We start from the raw sequence: 18,749 nt of genomic DNA on the forward strand, positions 1-18,749 counted from the left end.
GGGGAGGGAGGAGCAGATTGCAGTTTGATAGACGGCATCAGTATCCAATCATTGTGAACGGACCGTTCAGTATGATTGGATAGTGTTTTTCCTAGATTGTACGTTCTAGAGGCCACTGAAACTTTTCATATTTGTGTCAAAACTTTTAATTAATTGGTTGCAATGGGGGTGTGAAGAGTATTTCAAGCAATATGTCAAAAAATGTTCCAGAAAAAGATCCCCTACCCCACCTTTAAATAGGATATTTCTCATTTAACTTCTTATATTGATTTATAATGATGTTTAATGATATCTCCAGGTGAATACATTTAAAAGAGTAGTGTTTTTATTGTTGAGTCTTAATTAATCATAGTTTTAAAGTCCTCTTATACTTTTCTTCTATAAATGTAAAAAATAAATAATATGAATTGCAAAAACTACAACTATTTCAAGGTGATTTTTGTCCTGATTCTCTCTGACTTCAGGTCCATTGAAATATATTTTCTTGATGAAGAAAAAGGCTACAAAGACTAGAAAAAGGCCATAAAACAAGACAAAGTGACCACAAAAAAATAAAAATGACTAAAATAAATAAAAAATAACCCCAAAAAAAGACAACTTAATCAATGGAAAAAGACCACAAAGACTCTGAAAATGTCCAAAAAACTAAATACATTCACACAAACACTGAAATAAACTTAAAAACAGGGACTCACAATAACCTCAAAAAGACACCAAAGTAAATCCAAATGACTAAAAGAAACACAAATGGACCTCAGAGACACATAATGACCACAAATATACCCAAACTGACCATAAAAAGAGGTGAAATTTACAACAGAATGATTTAATAAAAGAAAACATGCGTACAATAGACTCAGTGACAGGAACACGACAACAAAAAGATGTTCCTCGATTCTAATTTTGCAACCTCTGTTCATGCACTCAGGACTCCGGCTGAACCACTTCTGTCGCAGGTGACATAACGAGCCACAAATCACTTGAAAATCACTCATCCTTTCACGTGCATGCTGCTGTTAAGCTTGGTTAACTTGTAGCCTCATGAAGGCTTTTGTGCTCTCATCAGCTTAGCGTAGAAAGCACAATACTTGAGTGAAAATAGCCTCTTCTACACATGTTCCCGAAACTGGATGCTCAGGCCAAATTATTGTTCAATTAATTAATTTCTTACCTAATTCTCTGGTTCTCATTTCCTTTTTTTATATGGCTAAATTCCTCTTAATAGGTCTAAGTGTTAACTTTCTACACGAGTTGCTAATCTTTTCTTTTCACATTTAGAAATGAAATATTTGCACTCATTAATAGTTAAATGCTGTTTGTATATAGTGTATCATTGTCCGTACAAACTCATTATTTTCTTAATTTATATTTCTATTATTAATATCCCTTGTGTGTGTATATATACACTCATATATATATATATATATATATATATATGAGTGTGTATATATATATATCTCACAGAGCTCTTATGGCTCTCTTGTTATCCATACTTATCTTATATCTTATCTTATCTTGTCTTATAAGAAAGTAATATATTATGCAGTGTGTAATAACAGCATTTTATTGGGGTAATAATTAAAAAATCTGAATACATCCCTCAGATAAGTAATTGTGTCTTTGATTTGATTTCCTTCCTGGAAAATTACTGCTCAGTTTTTCAACACAAATGTTATGTAAATAACATAAATGATTGACAGCTGTCGTGTACAGACTGACGCAAAGCTTCAGCCACACCTTCTGTGAGTTGTACATAAATAACGAGGAGCTGAGCACCTGCTGCATCTGGCATCAAACTCCTTGAACAACAGGTAACTCCTCTCTCATCTTATCTCTCATCTAATTTCTCATATCTTCAACGCTTACTGACCAGATTTGGTCTTAATTTCTGACCACTGTTCAGATTTTTGCTTTTCCAGGTCTGACGTTGTTCTACAGAGGGCCGCCATCATGACCCCAGTTCTCCTCCTCCTCCTCTTCCTCTCGATGACGGCTGTTCCTCTGGTAAGTTAGTGAGAACGACGCAGGCTGCTTTTCAGCTTTATTTTAACAAACTTGCTTTGATTTTTTTTTTTTAATATATCTGAGAGGATTCTGATGGTTTCCAAGCCTTTAGGATTCAGGAGAATTTAAAACCCATTATACAGATGTCTGGTTTTCACTTGACAGCAACAAAAATACCTGCTTAAAATGTCATAAAACAATAGAAAATGTTGTAAAAAAATGTGGAAATGTATGCATTTGTTTTGCAGAGTGCACAGTCTGACAGTGGAAATGAAATCGGTGAGTTGAATAATAAATGATTTCCAGATCCTGAACTCAACATAATAAGTTTGGATACTTTAATCTCCATGTGTCTGTATCTTGTTTTTCTCAGATGAGTCCACGAGCGCCTCTGAAATCATCTCAAAAGCCAATGCTGACATAAGTAAGACACAAATCTCCCTTAATCTGACTTCTCTGGAGAAAATATAAGCATCTGTGAGGGGAAGAAAAAAGAGATGCAGCTGATTGAAGAGCAGAAAAAAGAAACAGTTGATTAAAAGAAAAGAAACTGTCAGCTGCTATGATTCTGTGCTGATTATTTAAGAGATATGTTGAGGAATAACTCCTAACATTTGCCTGTGTTTTCTTAAATATGATAGATTATAAATGAAATTGTCGTAAAACATTAGTAGTAAAAAATTACTACTAAAATAAAGTTTCCTGCAGCCGTAAGTGTTTTCTTTTGTCTTGTGAAACTTGTAACCTTGTGTAAACTTGTGTGTGTGTTTTTGTCGTGTTGCAGAGACACACTTGATGTATGACGACATCGCCCCGTCCAGAAGCAGGAATGCAGTCCCGTGCACAGCCTCAGGCTGCAAGTGGCCTAAAGAAGGAGGCTATGTCTACGTGCCCATCACCATCTCCCCTTCCTACTGTGAGTGGCTCTGACATTTATCTGACAGACAATCATATTGTGATTGTAAGACTTGTCTCATCAGCCTCCTGTTTTTCCCTGCAGCCACTTCTGAGCGCAACATCATCATCGACGGCCTGCTCTCCTTCCACCGGTCCACCTGCATCCGCTTCCACTGGAGGAATCCCGGGCATCGCGATTACCTCAACTTCTTCTCCGGAACTGGGTGGGAACTTAGTCTCTTCTTCCTTCCCTGCATATATCTGACAGCTTTTGCTGCATTAACACGATTGTTACACATCTATGAGTAAGAAAGCTTCAAGAGTCTTTAAAAGAGTACAGGTTTTATCTTAATTTGCAGGACAATAGCTTTCCTTCATGCTGTTTTTCTAAAAGAAATCAGACGTGTAATTCTAAAGTAAAATCTTAGCCTGTATATTCATCAGGTCGATCAGGAAAAAGGGTTTTGGTAAAGTAGAAGTATGAGGAAGCTTCAGATCTACTTTCCAGATCTTAAAAACAACAGTGATAACATTTTACTTACATCCAGCACACTTGTTACTTGCAGTGGAAAAAAATGCCCCTCCAAAAATAAGTAAGACAAACAGCAAATACAAGATGTTTTTGCTTGAAACAAGCAAAAAAAAAAATCTGCCAATGGAACTAGTGAAAATCGGCTTGTCAAGATTTCTTGAAATAAGATGTGATATTTAGGAGTTTTGAGATAAAAGTGATGTTGAAATTGGCTTAAAAACCTCTTCAAATGAAAAAAAAAAGCTTGTTTCATATAAAATCCGACTCAAAACAATTTGTTTACAAGACTTTTTCATTTAACAAGATATTCCAGATGTATTGTATTAAAACCAGTCCCTATATCTGGCTGAAAGTGTACTTGTTAGGCAGTTGTGTCTTATATTAAGTGTAATGAGATATTTTGACTAGAAATGAGACAAATATACTTGGTAAGACTTAAAATTTTTCCAGTGTAGATATACTTTCCATGTCTTAAAAACAACAGTGATAACATTTTCCTTGCATCCAGCACACTTGTTACTTGTTATTTCACCTTTAACACCTGAAGGAGCATAGCAGGTGGATCACTGGATCTGAACCGCTGGGCTGCAGATTGTCCATTTGACCAGCAGACTTTACTTTAAAGTAACAATGGCGAACCAAAATAAATCCGAAATGTCCATTTTCAAGGTGTTGGTCTTACCTGGGCCGTCAAGGCGGACCTCAGGATGTGTCCTTGAGGAGTAATGGCTGTTTGTACCGGTCCACGGTGCAGCACGAGGTCCTCCACGCTCTGGGCTTCCACCACGAGCAGGTTCGCTCTGACAGAGACCAAAACGTCCAGATCCTCACCAAGAACATTCTCCCAGGTAAACAAGCACGCAAGCACACAAGCTTTGCTTTTCCTTTGGATTTTCACCTCTACTCTCAGAATAAAATATTTTTACACAATAATAAGATGACAGTAACCTTAATAACCTCGTAGGATTCCAGTTGAAAAAACCCAATACAAACAGCGACACAAAACCAAACATTTATAGGCATGGTTGGCCTGACCGATATCGCTGTACCGATATTGAACGGGCAGAACCAGACATGAAGGCATCTGATTGTTTTTTTTTGTCCTTGGCCCGAGGAGCTTGGATTGGTCAGCTTATTGTCAGTCCTGCAGCTGCCACAGAGGTCTGATTACTTTCAGCCCTTTTTCTAAATACATCATGTATAGATTACTCTCAGGATAGACGGGCCAGGATTACCAACCATGCCTTTAAGTGTTATTTTCATAAACTATTTTTTTAATTATGATACTTTGTGTGCACAGGAGCAGAACACAACTTTGTAAAGGCTAACACTAACAACCTGGGGACTCCATATGACTTCAACTCGGTCATGCATTACAGCAGGTGAGTCTCTGGGTGTGAGTTGGTGCACGTGTGCACAGGTCGTCTGAGAGTCTCAGCTTTGTGTGTCGGCTGCAGACGCAGAATGAAAGCAGGCCTACACGTTGCTGCTGGTTTGTCCAGAAACAAAAGGAATCATACTGCAAAGGTTGCAGCTTCAGGGATTTATTGGAATCAGTGCATAGCTCAATAAATGTGTTTGTGCCTTCTTTAAGATTGGCCTTCTCCAGAAACGGGCAACCGACAATCGTTGCCAAATCAAATCCTAACCTGAGCTTTGGAAATGCCAGAGAAATGAGCGCCAACGACATCGCCCGTGTCAACAGGCTCTACGGATGCTGTGAGTACAAAATAAACCCCGTAATATAGTATTATATAGGTCGTATATTTCATTGAGGAGTTCTGTTGTTAAAAACTCAGCTATTACTCTCATATTAATGAGGTTTTATGTCTTTTTACCCCGACTAGAACATGGTGACGTGAAGCGGTCGGCCTGCAGGTATCTCAGCTCGTCAGCTTTACATCAAAGGTCCAGATTTTGTCTCCTGCAAGAATATCATCTCAAAGGGCCAAAAAAAGCTGCTCATTCATGCTTTTGTGTGAGCTGTTTTTTCTGTAGAATAAAAGCAATTAATTGGCATTTCCAGGAGATAAAAAGCCACTTTTGAAAGCATCGTGACTTCTGTGGATCTTTCTGCTGAGGTCCGACCTTGGGCTTGTATTCTTGGGGGGATTTCAGCCTTCTTTCAGCATCTGTAATCTGATTGTATACATTTGCTCATCTCTGCATTGCTTTGTTTTAGTGATGGCAGTGAATGCATCTTGCCGGCTTGTGAAATGAATTAAGTAGGTGCGAATAACACAAACTATCAGTGGTGGATGAGACTTTTCTCTTACTCTCATGTCAAACTAGAAACACACAGAACATTAACTCATCCAATATTAGTCAGTACTTGTTGTAAATGTTCAGCAATAATTGATAACTTGGCAGAGTCTTGCTTTTTTGGGGAGGTGTATAATTTCCAGATCTACTATATCTGTAATCAATGGCTTTGTAATAGCTTTTGCAATAAAAAATAAAAATCATACGGTGACATAAGATGGCAGTACTGGTCCATTATTTTACAGGATTGTGCAGCATGATACAGGTTGTCAGTGGGAGTGTTTGTTGATGGATATGAGCAGTAACACCATGACTGCTCAAAGGCTCCCTGAAGTAAACTAATGACACATACATGCAGCAGTTTAAGCTATATTCTGTGCTAAGTTACAGTCAAACATTTCACTGATTTCATTCTCCTCGTGAATTATATCACAAGATATATCAGCTCTTATAATCTGTCGTTTCCTGAGATGTGTCGCTCATAACAGCACGAGTAACTGAGGATAAAAATGGATGCCAGTGATATTTAAAGAAAACTGAAAGGTGCATTCGATGTGTAACTTAAAGTCAAGCTCTATGCTTCAGCTGAGGATGTTCTTCACTGGCAAACAAAGAAGCCAATCAAATACCACAAAAAGGTGGCAACAAAAGTTGCCACATTTCTCAGTGGCCACGATTCATGTTCTTTAAAATCTCAATTTAAGTTGCCCTGCTGCAGCGTTGCAGAATGTGAATGCAGGTTCAGTCACATGAAAAAGAAAGTTTAACTAGTAAAACACAATTTGATTCTTACGAGGTCTCAAAATTACACTGGAAAAAATGCCCCTCCAAAAATAAGTAAAAAAACAACAAATACAAGATGTTTTTGCTTGAAATAAGCAAAAAAATCTGCCAATGGAACTAGTGAAAATCGGCTTGTCAAGATTTCTTGAAATAAGATGTGATATTTGGGACTATTGAGATAAAAGTGATCTTGAAATTACCGTATTTTGCGCACTATAGAGCGCACTGGGTTATAAGGCGCACTGTCAATGAATGGTCTATTTTCGAACTTTTTTCATATATAAAGCGCACCGGCCTATAAGGCGCATAAAGCTGTTACCTGGCAGTTCAGTGATGATTCGAAAACGAATTCATAAAATCGACTCAGCGCATGCGCAAAACCACAAAGTAGCAATTCTCGACAAGTGGCACAAATCGACTGAACACCGGCCTTCGCGAAAGATCGGACCACAGTTGAGACTGATAGCTTAGCCCAGGCATCCACGATCCATTGGCAGATAGTAGCTAAAGTCGCCCGGCGCTGTCTCCCTCCCTTGGTGAATGTGTGTTCGCCTTCTGTCATCCACTGCTCCCACGCAGCTCGCAGTTTAACTTTGAACGCCCTGTTTGCACTGATATTCATGTCCCGTGCTAACGCTGTTGCCTTCAGTCGAATAGAGACTGTAGAGACGCTTCTACCCGCTGCTCTCTGTTCAATAACCCGCTGTTCAATTTTGTTATTATTTTGGTGAATCACATATATTACTCCGCTACGCTCATGACTACTGTAGCCGTAATGCTGCGGTGCGGCTTTGTAGTTTACCAAAGTCTTACTAAAACATTTTGACAGAGCGCCGTGAGCCACACAAAATCGCTTCGGGGTCCGTAAGCTAACAAGAATAAATCCATATATGAAGCGCTCCGGGTTATAAGGCGCACTTTTGTTTTTGAGAAAATTATAGGCTTTTAAGTGCGCCTTATGGTGCGGAAAATACGGTAGCTTAAAAACCTCTTCAAATCTCTGCAGGCGCTTATCTCCATAAATGTCTCCATTAAAGAAACAAAAGAAAAATGAGTAATCCTCAGCTATGAGCCACGATGGAAAAGATGACACAACGGGACAGATAAAGTCCCCCAGAGTGAGAATTGTTCTTTATTTCCTGTATTTCTGCTCTTCAGGGAAGTCGTGTCATCGTGTGTTTCCTCATTCTCTTCTAAAAGTGTTTCCTCATTACTCTCATCTTCGGAACTGACAAAATGAAAACAAAAAGTTTTCGGTTTTGACAGACACACGACAAAGAAATGCACAAAAAAAAAAAAATTTAGTTAATCTTTAATGTTAAAAACTATCATCAAAGATGGACAGTGTCTCCCACCCACATGCAGGACACCATCAGTGCACCAAGCAGCTCCTTCAGCCACAGACTCCCTCACCCTCAGGGTGTGAAGGAAAGATATGGCAGGTCCTTCCTTCCTGCTGCTGTCAGACTGCTTAACAATCACCCAAACACTGTGAGATAAGATCAAATGTGCAATAATTAACGTGCAATAACCACTATTCCACTGTGCCATTCACCAGCCCGTGTACAACTGCTGCTATTGTTGATGCTATCTGCTTTCTATTGTTTTTCTTTTGTCTTTATCTTTCTCCTGGGCTAAGGATCTTTCTTTCTGCTGTAACAATGTGAATTTCCCCATTGTGGGATAATAAAGGGAATCTAATCTCATATAATCTAATCTAAAGTTTGCATTAAGTGATCCATAATAATGTATCATCTTGTCACTCCTTGCATGCCCTCATTCCATCATGTAAAACAACCAAAAAAAAAACCTTTTTGCTTCAAAACTGTTCATTTTGTGTAAATTTACTTTTTTTTCTGTTGTTACTTAAATGTAATCGGATAGGAAAGAAGAAGAAGAAAAAAGTGGATGAATCAGTGGCTGTGGGCGCTGTTTCAGGGAACAGATTTGGGAAATGGAAGATTAAAAAGGCAATCTAAGAGAGTCTAAATGATTCTGGGAAGACAAAGGCAGAAAACAAGAATAAACATTCCTGTGGCTTTTACCAGATGTAAATCTATGATAAAAAACAGGTCTTTGGAGAGATGTCGAAGTTTATAGTTTTCTCCTTGACATGAAATTCAGTCTCCATTATATATGCAACGTGTCGCTAACTGCTTCTTATTTATCACTGCCTGCTGTGTAGACCGTGCAGACCCCTGCTTCAGAGCAGGAAACACCGTAACAGGCGCGGCTGTCGGCAGGCGGCAGCAGGCAGTGATATGAAGGGAGAGAAAATAGCGCCAAGCGATGTGAGGTCTGACTTTTTCTGGAGGGACGATTTTGTGATGCAAATGTATTACTCTTTTGAACGCATATTGTTTGGAGAAGCAAAATGCTTTATTTTTGTGGCCCCAGCCAACTAGCCGGACTACAGGACTTTTAATCAGCTGTTAAACATTTCTGCAGCTCCCACAGAGAGCAACGTCATCATTAGAGGCATGCAGAGCATCAGCCAATCCACCTGCATTCGTTTTGTTCCTGCGGGTGATCGTCATCGTTATTACCTCTACTTCTTCTCTAACCCTGAAAATGGGTAGGACCACACACACACACACACACACACACACACACACACACACACACACACACACACACACACATCTGTCCTAACAAGTTCTAATGCCATTTTACTCTCAATAAAAACTTCTCACCACTCTCACCAGCTGTGGGCGGTACAATATATGAAAATATTCCATTCCAAGCATTCAAAAACTTGAAGCTGTATGACATCCCATATCAGTAACATCATTTATGAACATGTTCTCACCCCCTGCTGCGTGCTGTGAGCCGAGTTCCAGCCTCGTTTTGGTGTTGACGTAGGTAGTCCGGCTAGTTGGCTGGGGTTTAAAAAATAAAGCATCTTGCTTCTCAAAACAAGTTTGCATTCAAAAGGACGCAGCAGGGGGTAAGAAAATGTTCATAAATGATATCGCTGGTACTGAGCTATAGGACACTCTTCCATAACATGAACAACGCCTGCTTTTTTCAGGTGTTGGTCTCACCTGGGCCGTCGGACTGGAAGACAGTACGTGTCCTTGAACAAAGATGGCTGTTTGTACCACTCAACAGTGCAGCATGAGATTCTGCACGCTCTGGGCTTCAACCACGAACAGGTCCGCTCTGACAGAGACCGATACGTTAGGATTCTCACCCAGAACATTGAGCCAGGTCAGCACACAAAACAAAAACCTTCATTGCACAGCCCCATTGTCACGAGTTACTAAAATATTCCATTTTAGACTTGGATAAACATGGGCTTGCAACATTTTCTGAACAGCAAACGTTCAATGGCTGTATGTGATTGTTTCGTCCTTTCTTGATTCCTTAACAGGACAAGAATACAATTTCAGAAAGGTGCCAACTAACAATTTGAGAACTCCCTACGACTTCAACTCTATCATGCATTACAACAAGTAAGTGCATGCAAAATGAATAAAGGTTCATCTCTGATTCTCTCCCTGACAGGCATCCGGCTAACAAGCATGTCTATAATCGCTGTTTTATTATTTTGATCAAATTATTTCTAACTTAAATGTATTTCTCATTTAAGATATGGCTTCTCCAAAAATGGGCAGCCAACCATTGTTGCAAAGTCCAATTATAACCTTGACTTCGGAAATGCCCGTCAAATGAGCCCAAATGACATCGCCCGCATCAACAAGCTTTACAGATGCTGTGAGTAGTCTCGGATTTTTTTCATGTCATGGTTTTTTTTACAAGAGTACGATAAGTAGGCCGCTTCACACTAGTGATTGATTTTCATGTTTTGTTTTTTTTGTCCTCAACCAGAATTGTACGGCACGAAGTGGTTGACCTCCAGATACTTCAGCTTGTCAGTGGTGCACCAAAGACTCAGATCGGTTCTACTGCTATTGTTTTATCTTTTGTGGAGGTCAAGACATTATATCAACAAAAACCTTTTAGATAGATAGATAGATAGATAGATAGATAGATAGATAGATAGATAGATAGATAGATAGATAGATAGATAGATAGATAGATAGATAGATAGATAGATAGATAGATAGATAGATAAGTCATCTGTATACAATAAAATACAATAGAATAAAAAACTGAGGAAGAAGAAATTGAAAATAAAAACACAGAATGGGACAAATAATATACCATGAATATGAATATGTAACTAGAATGTGCAAATGATTAGAATGTTGTGTAAATATGATATATAATATGGTTATATTGGCAAATATGATATGAAGTAAATATTCCAGTATGAGGTACAGAGTGCAGAAGGTGACGGGTAGATTTAGTCCATCTCTGTAATAGAGGCTCTGACATCGGTCGAATGAGTCTGTTGCTGAAGCTGCTCTTTAGTTTGTCCAGTGTTTTCTCAAGAATTACCTCATTACTTATACATATGCATATAATACATTTTGGGTAAATATTCTCACATGTACAGTACAAACTAAATCTTTTGATGAAGAACAGCACCTGAAAAATGTAATAATTTACATCCCATCTACATGAATTGTGTTCAAGCAGATGATATACAGGGCTAGACAATTATCTAAAAAGTAAAATGTCCTTCTCTGCCTTGTAAAAATGAATGTTATCAGGATAACTTTCACGTCTTCTTATTTCCTTTTCTTTAAGTTGTTAAAATACAACCTTGTGTCATCGATGACTGAGAAACATGAACTCAAATAAAATACCAAATATCTATCATAACGATGCAGTAGTGTTCTTTTATTTTCCTAAGATGTACAGAAAAGTCGTTTGTTGGTGTCTTTCTTACACATGTTCATTGACCTTCATAGCTGTTCACATTCCATCAGTATAAACAAATGTCTGTTTTTTTGGAGTGGTGTAAACTATATTCTGCTCAAAGATGTGAAATTTCAAAGTTAAGATGTTGCATGAATCACTTCAGCAAGTCTTTCAGTGTAAATGTATAAAATGCATGTTGCATTGTGGTAGAGAAAAACCCTCGTACCCTTTAAACATTATAAAAGCAGGGCTGCCGTGGCTCAGTGGTTGGAGTGGCTCAAAATAAAATGCTGAGAGCTTTGACTGATGCAACTTTAATTCTCTCCTATTTTTACACAGTGAAAACTATAAGATGGACACAAAAAATATAAATGCCATAGTGCCATATTTCCCAGATAATGCATAGAACCATGTTTACATTTTAAGCTTAATACGAATCATTCTTCCTAAACTTAAGTAATGAATTTTTACATGAAAGTAACCTTTTAATCTGTTATGAGTTACAGCTCTTATTGAAAATAATATAATAATGACAAATTCCTTTTATCTTGGAGGGGTGGCAGGCCATGGCCAAGGTGCCCTTGAGCAAGGCACCGTACCCCCATGCTGCCCACCGCTCCAGTGCATGGCATCTTTCTCCACGAGTGTGACCCTGTTCAACCTGGACGGGTCATATGCAGAGGAGTAATTTCGTGTGACTACATGACAATAAAGTAATCTTAATCTTAAAGCACAACTTCAAAGTAAATGTCTGCTTTCATTTTTTCACCTTAGTATCGTTGGTGTATCAAAAGTAGAGGCGCATCTCAAAGTAAAGTTCAGACAGATAACTTGTTTGTGAATATTAATAAACTTTTATTATTATTATTATTATTTTTATATTATTTATTATTGTTATTCTCTATTTTTATTCTGTATTTTTATTCATTATTCTCTATTTTTATTCTATTCTATTTGCTTGTTTTTCCTTTAATTGTTTACATATCTTTTATACTGTACGCTGTTGCAACACAATAATTTCCCAAATTGGGATGAATAAAGTATCTATCTATCTATCTATCTATCTATCTATCTATCTATCTATCTATCTATCTATCTATCTATCTATCTATCTATCTATCTATCTATCTATCTATCTTAACATTTAATTAATTCCTTCAGGCGGGAAACTCAGCAGCAGAGCAGCTCGAATTGGCTGTTGAACTAGCAGGCGTAACTCCATTTAATACCAATGCATGAATATGTTGAGTCAGCAGTATTTTTAGCAGGTCTAAGTGGAGCTGGTCTTAATTACTTTATACATAAAACATCTAAAACCAGTGGTGAAGATGCTTCTGCTTTGCATTTATTTCAAATTTACTACAAAATCTCTCATTACGTAAGCTAAAATGAGCCGTTTCAGTGAAAAGGGTAAAACATTCATGAATTTGAAAATATTTTTGTATGTTTGCCCTTACTTTTCGTTTATTAGAGAAGCCCTAATAAACAGGATACTCAGTGCCTTTCAGTCTTTTTATGTAAGATCAGAAACAGATAAAAGAATAAGTTTACGTTCACTTTGTATGGGTCATTTTTTGCCTAATGTCCCACACTTAATTTCAGCACTCATTGTAATTATCATCATCAACAGTAACATTGCTTAAACAACTACTTTGATTCCAAATATAGAAATACTTTATGACTAAGCATGTGAATGGGTTCATAAGAAACACTTTTAAAACCTAGACAAGGTTTAAAGGGTGCTATAGGTGTGGAGGCAACAGGTCCAGGGAAGAAACCCAGACATCCCTCTCCCTGACGACGATCTCCACCTGGGGATCCCGAGGCGTTCCCTGGTCAGATGGGACATATGATCCCTCCAGTGAGCTCTGGGACGTGCCCAAAAAACCTCCAAAAGGAGGCAACAAGGAGGCATCCTAACCAGATGCCCAAACCATCTCAACTGATTAATTTAGATGCGGAGGAGCAGCAGCTCTACTCCAAGTTCCCTCTGAATGGCCAAGCTCCTCACCCTATCTCTAAGGCTGAGCCCAGCAACCCACTGAAGGAAACTCGTTTCAGCCGCTCGTATCCGTTCACTACCCCAGATCAGGGGAGTGATCAGTCGTGTTCTCGTGGATTCAAGTATTTCTTAATGTCTTCAGAACTGTCTCATTTAAGAGGAAACGAGAAGTTTGTGGTTTTGACAGATCAAGTTGAGACAGTATTAAAAGGTGAAAAAACAGGAAATAATAAGAAAAAAACTGACCGTATAACCCTCATTGGTTTCCTTGTCTTTATGGGCTTTTATGGGCTAATGTTACTCCAAACTTAAGTTAAGAAAACTTATTAGTTCTCACTACGGAGCACTTTCAAGGAGACTCTCTTATCAAAGACTGAGACTTTAGTTCCATTTCGCGGTTTTGAAAATAATTTACAAGCAGATAAGATTTCAAACAAGTGTCAACTTGCCAGTCCTCCTAAAAAGTTTAGCATAAAATCAGACCTTAAAATGAATAAAGAGAAGTCTCCATCAGTGCTACAAGGCCTTCACATTACGTACAGGTAGCCTCCCATCATCCACTATCGGAAAGGTTTTTCTTCATGGGAAGTGTACAAGTAGGAAGACTTTGCTGTCAGAAAAGATCTGGGCGAGAATTTTTGCCAGAGAACACCTGGACAAATACAATTCTGGAACAATGAGCCCCATTCACCAATATCTTCTTAAGAATTTTATTAAATTGTTTCTGAAGCTGTTTTAAGTTGATGACAGACAGATCTGACTTTCAGCAGCCACATCAAAACTGTCACTAAGGCAGCTTTTTTCCATCTCAGAAACATCAACAGAATTAAAGGTTTCCTCTCCCAAACAGACCAGGAGAAACTCATCCATGCATTCATCTCCAGCAGACTCCATCACTGTAATGCTCTTTTAACTGGACTTCCCAAAAAGAGCATTAAACATCTGCAACTCATCCAGAACGCTGCTGCTGGAGTTTTAACCCGGACTGAGAGATCTGAACACATCACAGCAGCTTTAAAATCTTTACTCTGGCTTCCAGTCAGTCACAGAATAGATTTTAAAAGCCTGCTGATGGTTTACAATCTGTGATATGTTCAGAGAATATAAAGCCAGCAGAGCTCTTAGATCCAAGGACTCAGGTCAGCTGGTCCAGTCCAGAGTCCAGACTAAAAATGGAGAAGCAGCATTTAGCTGTTATGCTTCAAACAAGTGGAACAAACTGCCAGTGGAGATTAAACTTTCACCAAATGGAGACATTTTTAAATCCAGGTTAAAGACATTTCTTTTCTCATGTGTCTATGCATGAAATCTGCATGCTTGTTTTAAAATTAATTTAAATTATTTTATTTGTTTCTCTTTATATTCTTTTATGTATTTTAATGCTTCTTACACTCCCTGCTGCAATGCTTTTATTTTATGTAAAGCACTTTGAAAGCAATTTGTTTGTTTATGAAATGTGCTATACCAAATAAATTTGATTTGATTTGATTTGAACTGAGACAAGACAAGACGAACTGACCCCAAAAGAGAGAGAAACCACAAATGTAACTATGAAAGATCAATGGCGATTTTAGTTGGTGGCCAAGGGTGGCCAGGGCCACCACTGAAATGTCATTGGTCACCCCGATGGCCACCCTAGATCTGATAGGTAATTGATCAAGTTCGTCAACACAACAAACAAGAGAAACGCTGTCAGTCAATGGTGATGGCTGGCTAACGGATCTAGGGTCAGTTTTACATTTTGAACTAACACAATAATGGTCGGACTGATGCTGCAGAGAGCTGGTTTCTGATCAGTTTTTCGAGTGACCATGCAGGTCTGGGCGGCTATGGCTTATTTTATCCTTCAACATCTGGCAACCCTGCTCAGTAAAGCCAACGCGAGATGAACACTGCCTGTCACCTGCAGCTCCCGCGAAACAGGATCAGAGAGCCCGCATCCATTAACTGGATTTATCGGATTCATACAATAAGGTATGGTAATATAATGATTTATGTCGTAATTTGCTCTGAGTGTGTGGGGGAACTTTATTCAGCAAACTTTATGTAAGAGGAACAGCTAAAAGACGAGGGCACAAGACGAGAGGAGGGCACACGTTTTAGCTAAAACCGCAGCCTGCAAACCAGTTAGTCAGTTTCTTTTTTGTTGTTGCTAACAGGATAAGTTGAATATGAAACCGTTCAGGACAGGAGCAGCATACGTAGGCTATCTCGAAAGTTAGGTACTTTCATGAGTAGGATACAGACAGCAGTAGGCTAGCAGCTAATTTATCCTGCTGTATGTCGAAACCTAGCACATGAAGTGAACGTTTGAAGTAAGCCGGACTCTGAAGTTGTGGTGACTTTGACAGTGAGGAGCCTCTTGTCCGTGTCTTCAACCCATTTGAAGAAGTAACAACTAGAGTTTAAGTAAAGTTGGAGTGAATCATTGAAGTGAAGTCCAGATCACGGTCACCAGCCCCCTGTAACCCACAGCGCAGGTCTACTTCAGAGTGTGACTTCACCCACCCATAGCTAAACTTGCGGTACATATTTGACCACAAATGTATATCGTAATCCTGTTGTTCAAACGCAGCGAAAATAAATTGTCATTCACACAAAATCATGATACATGCATCAAAGTGTAATATGGTTTCGAAACGTTTATAATTCCTCATAGATGGAAGGCGCTGTACAAAATAAAAGTATTGTAACGACCCAGAATTAAGGTAAAAGCACACGGACACTTTCCTCCTCTCCCTGTCAATCACTGGACCGCAGGTCATGTCACTCAGGTGTGGGCTGGTGATTGGGGGAGAGGAGTGGGCGTGGGCAGGTCTGGTGCTCTCCTGGGGTTGGTTGCGGAGCAGGACTGAGAGTCACCCGTGTTCTTTGATTGTACTGCTAGTGTAAAACTTAATAAAGAGCAGTTCGGGAACCGCCGGTCTCAGAGCCTCCGTGAAGTCACTACAGTATTATTATTATTATTTTCAAGCCAGTTCGGGTCTCATTCATGAAACGGATTTGCACAAAAAAATCTCCAGATAACCACTAGCTACGTTTTACCTCATGTCACGGTTAGCCACAAGATAGCTTTTCAAGCCAGTTCGGTAACTAAATAGCTGGCGCTACCTAACTGAAAAACGTTGATAACTAGCTAGCTACTGGCTAGCCTTTCACATATTGAACTGAAACCAATTGAAGTTGTGGCATTTCATATCATTGTTTTTCTATGAACCGTTCTTAAAAAGTCTGCTAGTTGGCATTGGCTAGTATGCTAGTGGTGGCTAAGGCTAGCAGAATTTCTGTGTTTTTTGGAACCATACAGAAGAGTTTTTCAGCTCTTAAACTCATCAAAAATCACCTACGTTCAACTATGTCAGAGAACAGACTCACAGGTTTAGCAATTCTCAGTATTGAGTCTAAACGTGCAAAAAATTTAGATTTGGATGAGTTTGTTAAGAGATTTGCTGCACAGCAATCGTCGCATACAGTTTCTGTAAATTTGATACTGTATAGCAATTAGTTGATATACATGTTTTGTTAATGGGGTTGGAAAACATTTCTGCTGCTACAATAATCCCAAGGGAAGCACTGTTTTAATGTACTAAAAAGTAGAATGCTCATGTATGTAGACCAAATATTAAATTTATCACACTTGGGTGTTGAAAAAACTGTTGTAAATGGGCTCATATAAGTACAAAGTAAGATGGGCTTCCTAAAAAAATTGCCACCCTACAATATATGCCTGTCACCCCTCTGCCACCCCATGTATAAATCTCTAGAATCACCACTGTGAAAGATACAGTAACTACTGACTAGACTAATACAAACTGAAAAAAAACCTAAATGACTAAACGACAAGAAAGCAGAATAGAAACAAAACACTAAAAACCAAAAACCCACAAGCCCTAACACCCCCATGGTGAAACAGAGTTGCACCAGTGTGTATGGCTCTGCAGTGCTGGCTCCAAACCAAGGGCGTAATTTTGGGTAGGGACGCTAGGGTCACGTCCCTACCAATATTCAGCCCCCTACTCAGGGTCTCCGCGGATCCTTAAAAAGTATTAAAAAGTCTTAAATAAAAAATACTTTTTTAAGGTCTTAAAATGTCTTAAATTTCGCCGATTTTCGAAGAGTGGCATTAAATTTCATCTGGGCGAAATGAAAGAAAGATATGTCTGGAGAGACGATTTTCTATCGCTCTTGTGCACAATATGGCGACTGCTGACGTTTTGTGTGTGCGCCAGTATTTCCGGGGAAAACTTCCGGTGATTTGACAGCTAGCGCGTCAGGTTAGGGCCAGTGGCCGTGAACAAAGGTTAACTTATAGCCGAGAAGAAAGATGATAATATAACGTAGCTAAAAAGACTAGCTTTCTTCAGTAGCCTAATGCTTACCGATTTAGCAAGTCTAGCAGCCTCGTTGCTAATGCTAGCCGCAGTAACGTTACCAACCATACCCGACGTCAAGGAGTTAGCTGAGCAGGGGCAAGAGTATGGGGCTGGCAGAGTTAACTTCATAACGGGTGAGTGCAGGTTTCATTCACTTGTTTTCATTCTTTCACAGGATTGATTCACTTCATTGGTTTATCCGATTGCTGGCCGCCGAGCCATTATGTGTCTGGGTTTGTGTAAGTTACTGATCATGGTTGTTAGCAGCCGATAGTCAGGTTGTGTGATGTGTGTGAGTGTGTATTTTTTCTATGGGTACATGCCATTGACTGTATGAGTGGTCTGTGCTCGTTTTTATTTATTTGATTAGATTGGAGATACTTTAAGGAAATTAAATTTTGTTGTGTGGTTTATGCAATGCAAAGTCACTGTCCATATATGGACAGCTGACTATTGCATAAACCAGTCTGTGCTTCACGTGAGTTGTCCAAAGTTCTGGTTTAAGTTCACTTGGGTAGTAAAATTGTTTTGCTAGTTGTAAAAGCACAGTAGACATAACTCGAAAATTAGGTTCAATTATGGATTTATTTTGCTCAGAGCCTCAGACAAACAGAAAGATAAATGGCAGCGAAAACACGCTCCTTCGCAGAGGTGTGACAATTGGGCACGATTGTCCTGTAGTGTGTGGTGTTCCCTTGTGCGTTCGAATCTTATGCGATCATGTTGACACTGAAGCACACATTTCACACTGGACTTTTTTTCAACACCGAACAGCCTAGAGTGTAGTTTTTATATATATTTTTGCCGTGGTAATGGTCTTCATTTTTATTCTTAGAGGCCTTAAAAAGGTCTTAAAAGTCATTAAATTTGTTGATAAAAAATGTGCAGATACCCTGCATTATATGAGTTATATTGCATAACACTTAGCTGACTTTTTTATCCAAAGTGACTTATAAGAACACATTATTGGTTACAGTCTCTGGAGCAATGTTGGGTTAGTTGTTTTGCTCAAGGTCACTCCAGGTGTAAACAGAGGTAGCCTAATCGTGGGATTTGAGCTTGCAACCCTGTGATTTAAAGACCAACTCCCTAAACATTAGGATGGCTCGTTAACAGCATCTGCATG

At 38.9% G+C, this 18,749-nt stretch overlaps 2 protein-coding genes across 3 annotated transcripts; both read left to right on the forward strand.

The window, feature by feature from the left end:
- The first annotated feature begins 1,778 nt into the window (after positions 1 to 1,778).
- LOC142385698 (high choriolytic enzyme 1-like) lies at positions 1,779 to 5,897 on the forward strand. 2 transcript variants are annotated; one of them, XM_075472422.1, is made up of 10 exons: positions 1,779 to 1,811; positions 1,904 to 2,004; positions 2,253 to 2,283; positions 2,378 to 2,428; positions 2,789 to 2,920; positions 3,005 to 3,125; positions 4,103 to 4,281; positions 4,734 to 4,815; positions 5,028 to 5,152; positions 5,281 to 5,896. In XM_075472422.1, coding segments are annotated over exons 2-10 (777 nt in total). In that variant the 5' UTR covers positions 1,779 to 1,811; positions 1,904 to 1,950; the 3' UTR covers positions 5,283 to 5,896. The 2 variants fall into 2 exon arrangements, with proteins under 2 accessions (XP_075328537.1, XP_075328539.1); XM_075472424.1 differs by having other exon boundaries at positions 1,788 to 1,811; positions 1,920 to 2,004; positions 5,281 to 5,897.
- A 1,940-nt stretch (positions 5,898 to 7,837) lies between these two features.
- On the forward strand, positions 7,838 to 10,203 carry LOC142383850 (hatching enzyme 1.2-like). The gene is made up of 5 exons (XM_075469631.1): positions 7,838 to 7,898; positions 8,927 to 9,053; positions 9,510 to 9,688; positions 9,852 to 9,933; positions 10,071 to 10,203. Exons 1-5 carry the CDS (start codon positions 7,838 to 7,840, stop codon positions 10,201 to 10,203), a joined length of 582 nt encoding a protein of 193 aa, XP_075325746.1.
- Positions 10,204 to 18,749: the final 8,546 nt, after the last annotated feature.

Source organism: Odontesthes bonariensis, chromosome 1 (genome assembly GCF_027942865.1).
Source record: "Odontesthes bonariensis isolate fOdoBon6 chromosome 1, fOdoBon6.hap1, whole genome shotgun sequence".
In the NCBI taxonomy this organism is placed as follows: domain Eukaryota; kingdom Metazoa; phylum Chordata; class Actinopteri; order Atheriniformes; family Atherinopsidae; genus Odontesthes; species Odontesthes bonariensis.

Bases quoted from the DNA above. Each gene is read 5' to 3' on its own strand.
- LOC142383850 (XM_075469631.1), top strand. From the start codon at position 7,838: ATGCAGGACACCATCAGTGCACCAAGCAGCTCCTTCAGCCACAGACTC. The intron at 9,054-9,509 runs GTAGGACCACAC...TGCTTTTTTCAG, and splicing joins TTCTCTAACCCTGAAAATGG to GTGTTGGTCTCACCTGGGCC. The intron at 9,934-10,070 runs GTAAGTGCATGC...TTCTCATTTAAG, and splicing joins TCTATCATGCATTACAACAA to ATATGGCTTCTCCAAAAATG.
- LOC142385698 (XM_075472422.1), top strand. From the start codon at position 1,951: ATGACCCCAGTTCTCCTCCTCCTCCTCTTCCTCTCGATGACGGCTGTT. The intron at 2,921-3,004 runs GTGAGTGGCTCT...TTTTCCCTGCAG, and splicing joins CACCATCTCCCCTTCCTACT to CCACTTCTGAGCGCAACATC. The intron at 3,126-4,102 runs GTGGGAACTTAG...TCCATTTTCAAG, and splicing joins AACTTCTTCTCCGGAACTGG to GTGTTGGTCTTACCTGGGCC.